This window comes from Microcaecilia unicolor, chromosome 1, assembly GCF_901765095.1.
Source record: "Microcaecilia unicolor chromosome 1, aMicUni1.1, whole genome shotgun sequence".
In the NCBI taxonomy this organism is placed as follows: domain Eukaryota; kingdom Metazoa; phylum Chordata; class Amphibia; order Gymnophiona; family Siphonopidae; genus Microcaecilia; species Microcaecilia unicolor.
This window is the reverse complement of record NC_044031.1, coordinates 407,538,954-407,553,633: the sequence shown is the minus strand read 5'-3', so window position 1 is coordinate 407,553,633 and position 14,680 is coordinate 407,538,954. Positions and strand designations below refer to the sequence as shown.

At 42.2% G+C, this 14,680-nt stretch overlaps 1 protein-coding gene across 2 annotated transcripts in view; it reads right to left on the bottom strand.

Annotated features, from left to right (window-relative positions):
* DCDC2 (doublecortin domain containing 2) overlaps window positions 1-14,680 on the bottom strand; it is a 342,131-nt gene that overhangs the window by 124,243 nt on the left and 203,208 nt on the right. For both annotated transcript variants that reach the window (XM_030211482.1, XM_030211491.1), the window contains one exon: window positions 10,701-10,755. In XM_030211482.1, the coding sequence (XP_030067342.1) occupies window positions 10,701-10,755 (55 nt within the window). The remainder of the gene's footprint in view (window positions 1-10,700; window positions 10,756-14,680) is intronic.

Sequence of the window (14,680 nt, the reverse complement as noted above, 5' to 3'; positions counted from 1 at the left end):
TGGCTAAGCTTATTCTATAAGCAGCACCTAGATTTAGGAACGCTATATAGAATATGCTTAGTTGATATCCAAGCACCTAAAACTACACATCTCCATTTATACCAACAAAAATGTGGTATAAATCCATGAGCATAGATTTATACACACTGGGCCATATTCTATAACTATGTGTGTAAATTGTGGAACACTCATGAAATGCCCATTTCCCTCTTTTAAGCACACCCCTTTTGAACTGCATGCATTAGAATTTAGGCGCAGTTCATTACAGAATACACTTAGCGAGTTGTGTGCTTAAATTCTAATTATTGTTAATTAGTGCTCATTATAGCTTGTTAGGTGCTGTTATCAACGATGATTAAGTTACGCACATTGTTATGGAATACGCTTAGATTTCAGCGTGGAACGCTAAGCACACTATTTAGAATCTGTGGAATACTTCACCTACACTTCCTTTACTGAGCATTCTGCAGCACCTCATCCCTGACCTCTCTTATTTCTCCCTATGAACTCCATTCGCTGAGCAAGTTGATCTTATGTGTACTTTCCTCCTGCAGCACCAGCAAAGATGTTTCTGCCTTGTTCCACCATATACCTGGAGTAGACTTCTTCACTGGTGCATCTGTTCCTTCTCCGAATATATTCAAATCCATCCTAAAAACCAATTCTTTTAGACTGCTTTCCATAAGAAAGATTATCACTTATATTTACTGTTTGTTTTTAAGGCATGTTTCACACAAAATATGTTGAAGAGGGTCAATCTGTCATCCATATGTACAAATTTGTTTCTGCATGGGCAAACAATCGGATCTGTGTGAAGTACAAAAATGAAGAGTCGCCAAGGGGCAGGGAGGCCTGAGTCCTGCTACCAAAGAAGTGCAGAAGACAACCAGGAGGAAGCTTGAACGAAAGCTTCATTATAAAGAATGCTGGATTTTCCAGCTTAATTTGGTAGTTCCTCAGAGGCTTAATTTAGAAATAGAGTGCATGACCTTAACTTGAGACAGGAGTTTTGGTGGGAGGACCCTCTTAACGTATTGGATAAGAATACATTTTTTTTAATGCTGTTAAAAATACTACCACCATTTTACAGAGAGTTAGATACTCGGATTGGCAAAACAGGCGAAAATGTACTTATGGTAAGGATAGTTGATTTAAGGTTAAAGGTGAAGGCACAAATAAGGCAGAGTACAATTTTTTCTGCTTTCTTTGTAGGGGACAGTCCTTGAAACAACGTTTATAGCAAATCATGCATGTCGGATAATCAGTCCCCTACTGGCAATGTGATTTTCATCTCCAGATCAGTATTGCTTAATGATACTTTAATATAATCCTTTGATAAGATGGTATAGTAACAAAATTAAAAGTTATCTAAATAAGGTTTAAATATACCTAAAAACATCATACTGGCTTGCCAGTGAAGAGGTGGGTGCTGTAAATCTCACTGTTATGACAGTTTGGATTCAGTGAGTTGCACCACTGAGGCAAACAGTAAACTTCACAGTTACAAGTGGGAAATTGCATTTATCTTTTGTTATTATTTATACCCACAAGAACTTAAATACGAGCCTGATAGTTAATTTCTATAAAATGCATTTCCTAAGGGGGCACGGCCATGGGAGGGTGGGGGTCAGGGGCGTACCCAGAATTTAGAAGCAGATTTATAGAATATTTGCATCTACATGCCTAAATGCAGAGCGGCCACATTGCCGCATGCTCTCTGATTACCGTAGGAGTAAAGCATGAGCCCTTACCGACAATAAAATAGGTGACGTTAAGGGCTCAGGCAGTAAATAGCCACATGTTACTTTTAATATTAGCTTAAGGCCATTTACCGCCTCATTCCAAAAAGGCCTTTTTACCCTCCGCAGTAAAAAAAAATGGCCCAGCATATGCTAATTTCAAACTAGCACAGGCCATTTTTTTACCACAGCTTAGCGTCCTGTATCCCAGCACCTATCTTTAGGTGTCATTTACTGAATCACCCCCATGTATGTCTCCCACTGAGTTCCCACCACAGAATTGCCTGAGTCTGCAAACAGAGAAAGGAGAAACTTGCTAATCACATTGTAACTGTGCACTATCAAACTTGTTATTCATTTTCAAAGATAGAAGATACTGAACAAAGTCATACAAATGAAACCTTAATTTCTGTAGATTCAAATACACTAACATGGCAACCACATTGCAGTATGTTTAGCCATTTTTCTATAATGAATATGTTTCTTCAAGTGACTTATTTGTCCTGTATGTGTGTCTTGACAAGACTAAGTTCCACAAAGAAGGGGCTGTCTTTATATCTGTACAATGCTGCATATGTCTAACAGCACTTTAAAAAAAGACAATGAATAGTACTAGGAAGCACAAATTTATCAACATCCTGTAGCCAATGTACCATATATTGTTAGGTGATTGTTTGGGGAGAGTTTGGGGTAGGAGGGAAGGAGAAGGGAAAAAGTGATTTACAGTATATGACTATGTTGGAAATGATGATTCAGATGCTGTGAAAGAAAATATGGTTTATTATCTTGTATCTGAATACAGGTGTTATAGTAATTGAAAAGAATAGTATTAGGGAGAAAATCACAGGTAATTATGAAGGAAAGCTCATGGCATTTTCATACACTAGAATTTGGTTATTAACATTGTAAAAAATAAAGGGGTTGATATTTGAAGAAATTTAAACAGCCAGGAGAAACTCCTGGGCATTTAAATTGCTTGTGCAGGGCTATTCAGAGATATTCAGCGGCACTTAACTGGATAGTGCTGCTGAATATCCCCTCTAACTGCCTATGCTAAGAGCTGGACAGTTTGAGGGCAGTCCGGCAGCAGAGTTAAGGCTGAGAGTAAACTTAGCCAGATAGTGATGATTTTCAGTCTTCTAACCGGCTAAGTAACTGTTTAAAGTAGGCCAGCAAAATAGTTGTCCTAATTTTATGTGGTAAATTAACTGGGCCCTGTCTGAATATCAGCTGGTACCCAATTAATTTCCAGGTCAGCAGTCATACCCAGATATTCAATGCCTGGAGCCACGCATGCCCTAGCATTGTATATAAAGGGTTAGTTCAGATGAATATCAGGCCCAAAGTTAGCAATTGTGCTTCATGGTGCTGCTCACCCTCCATCTTATCCAGTATGGTGACTGAGTTATATTATTTTCTGCTGGGAATTATTGGAATTTAGTAGGGCCGCCGAGAGGGGAGGGGCAAGATTCCCTGGGCCCGGCCTCCAAGGAGGGGCCTGGCCCTGGCAAGGTTTCGAGGGAGCAAAAATTTCTTACAGCCTTCCTTCCTCTAGGTCTGTCTCTCTCCTGCTCCTGTGCGCCATGACCGAGAAGATTGCGTTAACATGATAACCCGGGTTCTGGCCCACAGGAGCAGGAGATCACAAACCAAAGAGAGCAGACACAGGAAGGTAAGGGGGCAGGGGCAGCAGCCTGTGTGTGGGAAGCAGCCTGAGTGGGGGGGGGGGGGGGGGGGGGGGCATAGCATGGCAGCGGCCCAGGTGGGGGGACGGTCCTGCCTGGGCCTGGCTATGTCTTTCAGCAACCCTGGAATTTAGGATATAAACAGAAGAGCACCGTATCACTGGTATTCTAACTAACTGTAAAGTTACCTAAACAGTGCCAACCCTCTGTTAAACCAATTGTATGTTCTCTTCTACCTCCATCACCCTTGAAGAATTGTAAGCCACATTGAGCCTGTAAAGAGGTGGGATAAATGTGGGCTACAAATGCAATAAATAAATGTACCCAGTATCACAGAAACTAAAAAGTAATTTTTTTCCAGTTTTGTGTACAACAGCTAGACAACAATCAGCTATAGCAATTAGTACCACATATTAATGAACAAGCAGTTCCAGCACTGTGCCCCCAGGGAAATAGTCTCTTATTGCACAATGCAATCTTATTTTACAAGCAGGGCAAGCAGACCTTACCACCCAAAACAAAAATATCTTAACTTACTCCTTGAAAAGCACATCTATGTAATAGGACTGCAAAAGTTAGGCCAGATAACTAGCAGCATAAAAAAAAAGAAAAGAAAAACATTTGTAGAGGAGGCTTAAAGACCAAGCTTCGGTATAGTCCCAAGAGTCTATTTACCAATGGCAATCATGACTTGGCAACCTTGATCAGATACCAATCAGCACAATTCTTATCAACATGTTTTTATTTTTACAGCCGGTTCTCTCCCCACCCTCCTTCCAACCTAGACTTATGCACTAATGTAATGGATAATAGACGGGTATCTATAGTATTACTGAAATATACTTACTAATGATCATAATATGATCAGATTTAATATCGGCTTTGGAGTAAATACATACAGGAAATCCAATATGTTAGAAATAAGCACTGGATTATCCCAAGTTATTTTATTAATGGCTTATGGACTTTTCTTATAGGACACTATCTAAACCTTTTTTTAAACTCCACTAAGCTAACTGCTTTTAACACATTCCCTGGTAGCTAATTCTAGAGTTTAATTATACGTTGAGTGAAGATAAATGTTCTCAAATTTACTACTTTATAGCTTCATTGCATGCCCCTTGGTCCTAGTATTTTTAGAAAGAATAAACAAGCAATTCATGTCTACCCGTTCTATTCCACTCATTAATTCATTAGACCTCTAACATATCTTTCCTCAGCCGTCTCTTCTCCAAGCTGAAGAGCCCTAGCCGCAATAGCCTTTCCTGATAGGAAAGTCGCCCCCATCCCCTTTATCATTTTCATTGCCCTTCTCTATACCTTTTCTAATTCCACTATATCTTTGAGATGTGGTGACAAGAACTGCACACAGTATTTGAGGTGCGGTTGTACCATAGAGCAATACAAAGGCATTATAACGTCCTCATTTTTGTTTTCCATTCCTTTCCTAATAATACCTAACATTTTATTTGCTTTCTTAGCCACCACAGCACACTGAGCAGAGGGTTTCAACGTATCATCAACCAGTGGCGTAGCTACGTGGGGCCTAGGGGGCCTGGGCCCCCTTAGATTGGGCCCTGGACCCCCCTGCCGATGACCCGCTCGACCCCCCCCCCCCTCCCGCCAACCCGCCTACCTTTGCTGGCGGGGGACTCCAACCCCCCGCCAGCCGAGGTCCTCCTTGCAAAAGGCTTCCTAGTCCTTTCTGTTTCTGATGTCCTGTACGTTGTACATGCAGGATGTCAGACTCGCAGAACAAAGCCTTGCAATCAGCTGATCTGCAAGGCTTCATTCTGTGAGGAAAGTTCATGTTATTCTACTTTGTGGTGTAACACTGCTTTGGAAGCTTCAAATACTGAGAGGCAGATGGACCTAGCTGGCCAAGAGGCACCTGGGAAAAACAGAAGAGATAATGGGCCATAATGTCTCCATGAGGAAATGTAGGACCTTGCAGGGAGGCATTTACCCCTTTTAAATCCAGAATGGGATAGAACATTCATGAGAACCACAAAGTAGGAGTAACACCCCCTAGTCCTGCTTCTAGGCAGGTACAGGTTCAATCAACTGCTATAGAGTAACCTCTACCGTGTGACACTTGTGAGGAGACCTGCATGGGGACACAATAAAGGGTCTAAAGCAGGTTCTGTAAACTCCAGGTCAGAGTCCTGCTGAATGACCTCCAAGAAGCACAGATCAAAGGTAATCAGAGCTGGAAAAGTGACATAGCACATTGGTCTGGACTGATCCAGCAGGATAAGAAGGAGTCAGTCGTATATGTCACCCCACTTTCTGAACTCTTTTCTCAAACTTGCCTAGCTGCCCTGATACTAAAGAAATTGTGCCTCGCAAACTCTAGAAAGAATTTTCTCAGGCTTAGTTCCAACTGTGTAGAACTCTCTGCCACTTATCAAATTTGGTAACATTTAAAAAAAAAAAACTGTGAAAATCATGTCTGTTTAGAGCAGCCTTTGGACCAGATACGGAAATACAACCTGCCTCCAAAAGAACATACTCCTCAGCACCTACATTGACTACAGGTATATACTATGCAGCAGAAACCACCAAAATCAGCCTAACAGACATCTGCATATTTTCTCCTGCCTCTAACCTACTACACTTTATCCAGATGCTGCTGCATCACACCTACCCTATTTTCACCAAAAGTCAACAGTGACATGGAGCAATCTGCTCTCAGCCACCCAGAATTAACATAGTTAACATAGTAGACGACGGCAGAAAAAGACCTGCACGGTCCATCTGGTCTGCCCAACAAGATAAATTCATATGTGCTACTTTTTGCGTATACCTTACCTTGATTTGTATCTGTCATTTTCAGGCCACAGACCGTATAAGTCTGCCCAGCACTATCCCCGCCTCCCACCACCCAATCTCGGCTAAGCTTCTGAGGATCCATTCCCTCGGAACAGGATTCCTTTATGTTTATCCCACGCATGTTTGAATTCCGTTTTCCTCTCCACCACCTCCCGCGGGAGAGCATTCCAAGCATCCACCACTCTCTCCGTGAAAAAATACTTCCTGACATTTTTCTTGAGTCTGCCCCCCTTCAATCTCATATCATGCCCTCTAGATCTACCGCCTTCCCACCTCCGGAAAAGGTTTGTTTGCGGATTAATACCTTTCAGATATTTGAACGTCTGTATCATATCACCCGTTTCTCCTTTCCTCCAGGGTATACATGTTCAGGTCCGCAAGTCTCTCCTCATACGTCTTGTAACGCAAATCCCATACCATTCTCTTAGCTTTTCTTTGCACCGCTTCAATTCTTTTTACATCCTTAGCGAGATTCAAGTCTCCAGAATTGAACACAATACTCCAGGTGGGGCCTCACCAACGACTTATACAGGGGCATTAAAACCTCTTTTCTTTTGCTGGTCACTCCCCTCTCTATACAGCCTAGCAACCTTCTACTTACGGCCACCGCCTTGTCACACTGTTTCGTCGCCTTCAGATCCTCAGATACTGTCACCCCAAGATCCCTCTCCCCGTCAGTACCTATCAGACTCTCACCGCCTAACACATACATCTCCCGTGGATTTCTACTCCCTAAGTGCATCACTTTGAATTTCTTCGAATTGAATTTTAATTGCCAAACCTTAGACCAGTCTTCTAGCTTCCGCAGATCCTTTTTCATGTTTTCCACTCCCTCCCGGGTGTCCACTCTGTTACAAATCTAAGTATCAAAAGACAAACTTTACCTTCTAACCCTTCAGCAATGCCACTCACAAATATATTGAACAGAATCGGTCCCAGCACCGATCCCTGAGGCACTCCACTACTCACCTTTCCCTCCTCCGAGCGAATTCCATTTACCACCACCCTCTGGCGATTTTTCCCCGCAACCTTTACATTATTGCAATTTAGATACAACCTAGAAAATTATCACAGACCTTACACATATCCACCAAAAACAACTACACTGATTGCCTTCACAAACAGCAGTTAATCCCTAGACCCCTAAATTACTTGTTGATGCTTACTTTATTACATAGGAGCCAGCTCTATGTGTGCTGTGGGTACTTGAGCACCCTCAAAACTCCTTGATTTTGTCCACAGAAAGGTAATTTCAATTGTGTATAGCACCCCCAATCATTTTGAAAAGTTGGCTTCTATGCCTCTCTATACCTCTCTGTTACCTTGTTACATTTCTCATACCTTATATACTGTACCTGTCATTAGAGCTGTATCAAATATAGCATATTTTGCCACTCGGCCAAATAAGAATACCAAACACAAATAATGGGCATTGAGCATTAACATAACAAATAATAAAAAACAACGTGAAATCAGAGATCAAATTTTATTTCAGTAGGATTTAACACAGTAGAGTCCCACATTATTCATATTTGGATTTAAATCAAGATATGGCAGAATACGAATAACGTACTCGGGGTACTATTTGGAGCAGAATCGAATATGAATATCCAGTACAGCCATACTTGTTATCCTCCTATACTATTCTTACCTCTTACACTGTTAATACCCCAAAGCATTATCTAATTTATTTATCGCAGTACCTTAAAGCACTACTACAAATCTGAATTTTCTGCAACTCAATTTGGGCTCTTTTGTTTGGAAAAATGTGCAATAAATATATGACGACTTGTGACTGTAGTATTAGGGCGCCATCTTGAGATGATGGTGAGTTCAACTACTACTACTACTTATAACTTCTATAGCGCTACAAGGCATACAACCTACTTTATTCCCTGAAGAAGCCACTTCGGTGATAAAACATGGATCCGAGTCACGATTTTGAAGGCAATTTGGATGAACTGAAATTAAGAGAACTGACAGCCCTATATCTATCAATGGCAAAGGCTCCCATAAAAGAGTATTTAGATGATATGAAGAAGTGTGCTATTGTGGAACATCACAGTATCATCACAATATGAGATAAGTGGTTCCTGTTCTTTACTGGTCAATTGAATTATTTTTTATGTGAGTAGTTTTTGTGATTATTGTGGACTCTATTGGGACTTGAATGAAGGGAAGTCAGATGTGCGATGATAGATAACAATGGCTAGAGATATGTTTATCACATTAATATTAGTCAAATATTGTTTTCTGAGGACATCACATTAATTTTTTTTTAATTGTTTGTAAAAATGTTTTTTGTTTATATAAGGGGGTCTTTTACTAAGCAGTGGTAGTGTTTTTAGCTCGTGGTAAAAATCAGCTGCCGGTAAACGCTGAGATGCCCATTATATTCCTATAGGTGTCTCGGCATTTACTGTGAGCTAAAAATGCTACCGTAGCTTAGTAAAACACCCACTAAGTTAATATAAGTGTATAATCCTGGTTTTGGTTATAGTTAATATATTTGTACCAGGAAGAATATAATATTTAAACCTTCCATATATTTTTTTGATAGATTTTGTAGTATTAGGGCTCAATCCACACAAATACTGAAAGCTCTTCTTGGCCATATCCTTCCCTACAAAAGGTATAACTCTCCCTGAAAAGGTATAAAATTAGTAGGGATGTGCAGAAGGTGAAACTTTTTGGTTTGTGTGTGGGGTTTTCCATGATTTTCAGCTGTTCTTTTTTTTCGGTTTGTTTCACACAAGTCTCAGTCTACAAAATGTTAACAAGTTAGAACTTTTTAATATATGCATGTTAATTCATAAGTTAATGCAAGTTAAATTGATTTCGCATGTACCGCATTTCTGAAAGGCACATTAGTGAACCAAATGCACACTAACAAACGCACAACCTTATAAATCAGTCTCTAAGGAGAATTATAATATATTTGACAAATAACTACTACACATATGAAAGACTATCTTAATTTCATCTTTAATTTCTGCACTTTGATATAGCGTGTCCAATACTTGGTACTCAATCACCTTGTAACAGAACGCATGGATTACATTAATCATTAAAAAAAAAACCCAACCAAACAAATTTCAAGTTCAGTGATTAACCTTTTTCACTATTCTGAAGGTTCAGGTTAGGAGTAACAAGCATTTTTTAATCAAAGGCAATTTCAGTATGAAAGGCAGCACATATTTAAAGATAAATGCTTTTTTAAAAGACTATAAGGCCCTTTTACTAAAGCTTAGTGTGCGCTAACAAAAGTGGGGTCCTTTTACCAAGTCGAACTAAAATGTGGTCAGTACTGGTTTCAGTGTGTGGGTTTTCCATGCACTGCAGTCACTTGTAGCATGGTGGTAAAATGGCCACCATGCTATATTTTATTGTAATGGCAATGGGCTAAATTCCCTATTAGCACATGGTCATTACTGCAGGAGCTCTTACCACCACCTATTTATAGGAGGCAATAAGGGCTCCCATGCTACTCCAGTGCTAATCAAGCAGCGCATGGTAATATGCCCGTGCTACCCGATTAGCACAGGCAGGCCTACTCTCCACTCATGGGTAGGCCTCCCATGCTGTAAAATAAAAAATATTTTCCAGTATGCGATTAGCGTGCGCTGAGTGGGAAACTACCACAGGATACATCTGCGTGTCCTCCAGTAGTGACTTTTTATTGCGCTGTAGTGCCACATTAGGCCTACCGCGCCTTAGTTAAAGGATCCCCGTGTGCATTAAGTGTGGCCCATAGGTATAAAATAGGATATGCAGCACTTAGCGCATACTAAGCTTTTGTAAAAGGGCCCCTATGTGATCTATTTGTTCTGCAAGCTGAATATTAACCACGACTTAATTTGCAGAAACTGTAGAGTCCTAAAAGATTCAGTTTAAAAGCCCTTTCTATGTCCTTGCATAGAAAATTATAAATAGTCCCAAATTCTTTCACTAACTACACAGATACAAGCTGGTTCTGGTTCCTCAAATTTCACTACAGCCCAAAGGACAATGTGACCGATATACAGCCTGTGGGAGTTAGCCAGGCTGCCTCCCATGGTCAGCACTGAGCCCAGATATTCAATGCCAGGTCATTTCCAGTGACTGGCATTGAATATCCAGTTTATTTTTGGCTGGTTTCAACTTAACCAGCCAAGTCAATATTTAGCACTGGCCAGTGAAGCTGAAACCAGCCAAAGATAGGCCTGCTATTTCAAAGGCCCAATTTGGCCACCAAACTTAGCCAATTATGCACTGAATATTCGCAGATAGCCGGCTCTATTGCTCAATATAGTCAGTTATCCACTAAGCGCTGACTGAATATTGACGAATAGCCAGTAAAACGCCATTTAACCAGCCAGGACCCATTCTATCGGGCAGAATGACTTTTCATCCTTCAAAGATACTGTGAAAGTAGGTAACCATCAGTAAGACACATGCTACTTACATTTTCTTTGTGCTTTCGGGATCCTGTAATTGGAGGAAGTGACGAGGCTTTTGAACTAGTAAAACAAAACAAACAAAAAATTAGAAATCCAAGTACTATATCTATTTATTGCATTAACAAAGATCATTCTCCCTCTCCACCTGCCCTCCCACTTCCATTGATATTCACATGATCTTTCTTATTTTCTGGTTAACTGTTCATTTAATACATAAAATACTTATTTTTATAGAACTACTGGACATACACCACATTGTACAGGGGTGATAACTATATAAGCACAGTGTAAGTTGGTACCCTGAGGCAATGGGTCCTGTTGACTTGCCCAGCGTCACAAGGAATGTCAGTAGTAGAAGAAGGATTTGAACCCTGGCATCAGCCCACTGATTTAATCCAGGGGTGGGAAACCTGTGGCCCATGGGCCAAATGCAGCCCACCACTGAATTTTATGAGGTCCGCGAGACCCTGAAAAGTATACACGGAAAACGTAATGAACCAGAGTTTTGGTGCTTTTAAATACTGTAATTCATAAATATTTTCAGAATAGCCACTCGCAGTTTGTTTCCATCATTTTTAGTTAAATTTTACATGTTGATTTAACACAAAAGGTCTTGGAAGCTTGATGCCTTTCCAGTTCCGACATTATTTAATGTTCCAGCCTGCTAGGGACAGTACTGACATTCATACGGCCCTCTGTGCATAAAGGTTGCCTACCCCTGCTCTAACCATTAGACCTCCTCTTACCATTTGTTGTTATCTTACTGAAGTCTTAATTGTTTATCATTTAAGGAATAAAGAGTTCAATCGATCAAACTGATCCCTGAGAAAACAGATTTTTTGAATACACACACAAATATATACCAACACACAAACATACATTGCACAGACATACAAAAGCATGTACACATATACCCACCAACCAACCACCCTCCCCCTCCCAACATACGCACATGCATTTACATGCAGAGGGTGTGGAAAGAATTCCATGAGCCATGCTTTGATACTTTCCTACTTGTTGATAAACAAAATGATCATCCAAAGGAGATGAAATACCAACTTTTTCCAAACCATACTGCTCCCTTCTTCAGATATCTACACTGGGATTAGCTCAAATAGGAATATGCAAATAAGCCTAGAAGAGGTCTAAGGGTGTGAGATACTCCCTGGGCTGGACCACAGCAATCACCGATCTTACCGAGCACTCTACCAAAACCCTCATCCACACCCTTGTCACCTCTCGTTTAGACTACTGCAATCTGCTTCTTGCTGGCCTCCCACTTAGTCACCTCTCTCCTCTCCAGTCGGTTCAAAACTCTGCTGCCCGTCTCGTCTTCCGCCAAGGTCGCTTTACTCATACTACCCCTCTCCTCAAGACCCTTCACTGGCTCCCTATCCGTTTTCGCATCCTGTTCAAACTTCTTCTACTAACCTATAATTGTACTCACTCTGCTGCTCCCCAGTATCTCTCCACACTCGTCCTTCCCTACACCCCTTCCCGTGCACTCCGCTCCATGGATAAATCCTTCTTATCTGTTCCCTTCTCCACTACTGCCAACTCCAGACTTCGCGCCTTCTGTGTCGCTGCACCCTACGCCTGGAATAAACTTCCTGAGCCCGTACGTCTTGCCCCATCCTTGGCCACCTTTAAATCTAGACTGAAAGCCCACCTCTTTAACATTGCTTTTGACTCTCCTCCACCTACCCTCCTCTCTTCCTTCCTGTTCACATTAATTGATTTGATTTGCTTACTTTATTTATTTATTTGTCTATTAGATTGTAAGCTCTTTGAGCAGGGACTGTCTTCTATGTTTGTGCAGCGCTGCGTATGCCTTGTAGCGCTATAGAAATGCTAAATAGTAGTAGTAGTAATAGTAGTTACCGTCTCCATACAGAAGTGCCAAATATTGAGGCAGTGGTTGACCCCTTTGAGGTCCAACACTGGACAGAAGGATCCTTCCTTTTTGGGCACCACAAAGTAAATTAAATAACAACTGGTGCCCCGTTCCTGAGGAGGTACATGCACACTCGCCCACATCCTGAGTAACTGCTGCAACATGTTTAGTACAGCTGTTTGCCTGCAGCAGCCCTCACAATGAGAAACCAAAAAAGAATCTGTGACGGGAGAAGAAAACTCTAATTTGTACGCGTCTCAAACAAGAGCTAAGACCCATTACTCTGACATGATTCTGGTTCACTCGTTGTAATAGCAAGACAGTCGCCCTCCTATGGGCGGGATGGAGTGAGTTGGTATGCCATCATTGGGAAACTCTAGGAGCTGGGGGAGTCCTGGAAATGGTCCCTGCGGCCTGTCTGTCCAGATGAATGGACTGCTTCTGCTAATGTATGCGCTGAGCAAAGGAGGGCCACCCCGGTTGGTATTTTCTACTATACTTGAAACAAGATTTGGACTGCCCAGATATCCCAGAATTGTACTCTGGAAGGTGATGTGTCTTGGAATCCCCGAGATTGATTAAAGATTTAGTTTCACCAAATGTTCTCCGAACAGGAGCTTTTCTTTAAAGGACAGATGGGCCAGATGCTGTTTGGAGGCCGCATCTGCCACCCAATGCTGCAGCCAGAGCAGGCAACATGATACCACTGCCAGGGACATCTGCTTGGCCGATGCCTGGACCAGGTCCTACAAAGCATCTGCTAAATAGGCCAAACCAGTCTCCACATCCAGAAACTTGTCTGGAATCGGAGCCTCGGTTTCCAACATGGCATCTGCCACCTGCTGAATCCATGAGAGACAGGCTGGAGCCACATAAGAGGTGCAGACAGCCGCCTGCAAAGCCAATGCTGAAACCTCGAAGGAAACCTTCAAGGCAAACTCCAGCTTATGGTCCTAGATATCTTTGAGAGCCATGCTTCCCTTGACCAGTAACGTGGTCTTCTTAGTGAATGCCACCACCTAAGCATCCACACGTGGAAACGTCAAGTGCTCCAATTACCTCATCACTACCGGGTAGATGAGAGACATTGCTCTGGCCACTTTGAAACTAGCCTCTGGGGTGTCCCACTGGGCGGAAATCAGCTCCTGCATGGCCACACGGATCAGAAAAGTAGTCAGCGGCTTACGGGTACTCGCCATTTTTGGGTTAGACGACGACAACGATAACTATGTCTCCAGGATCGCAATATTCAAAGCTTGTTAGGCTTTTGTAATAAAGGTTGGGAGTTCCTCTCTATGAAACACCCTGAGTGCCGAGAGGTCATCATTGTCCTCCCTCTAAGTCTTCCAACTCATATAAAGAGAGGGAAGGTAAGGAGAAATTTTCGTCTGAGGCTTGAAAGTCCCCCTCCACGGCGACCCTTAAGCGGGGATGCTTCACCCCCACCCCCCCCAAGACCACACCCATGGCAGGGGTCCAAAGGAAGATCAGGTAGCTGCAAAGCAGCTTCAGAAGAAGCCTTTGCCCTTTTTAAAACAAACAGCCTGCGTAAGAGCAAGACAAATTTGTGGGAAAAGTGCACCTCTGAATCCATGCATCTGGAGTTATCAGAAGGTGTTCCTCACTCAGAAGACGGAACTCAAATCCTGTTCGGCACCATGGGAGGCACTCCCCACTGCTGCGGAATTTACCACACAGCAATCCAAAATGTCCACTGACACCACAGCTGCAGATGAAGAAGACAGACTCACTTTAGGAGTGCGGGAAGAACTCACGCCTACATCTACCACTGTGCTGACAGGCGCCAACGACAAACGTCCCCCCAGACAGCTTCCAGACGCTGCTCTCCACTGACCAGATATGGAAAGCAACTGCTTGCCCTGGGATTTGTAGTATGGAGTGCTGCCACAATTTGGGTTTCTGCCAGATACTTGTGACCTGGCTTGGCCACTGTTTTGGAAACAGGATACTGGGCTAGATGGACCATTGATCTGGCCCAGTATGGCTACTCTTATGTTCTTATGGCCACAGCGGGAGCAGCGCTTCACTACCTCCACTGTCATAATAATGCAGGGCACAATGATAGCACAT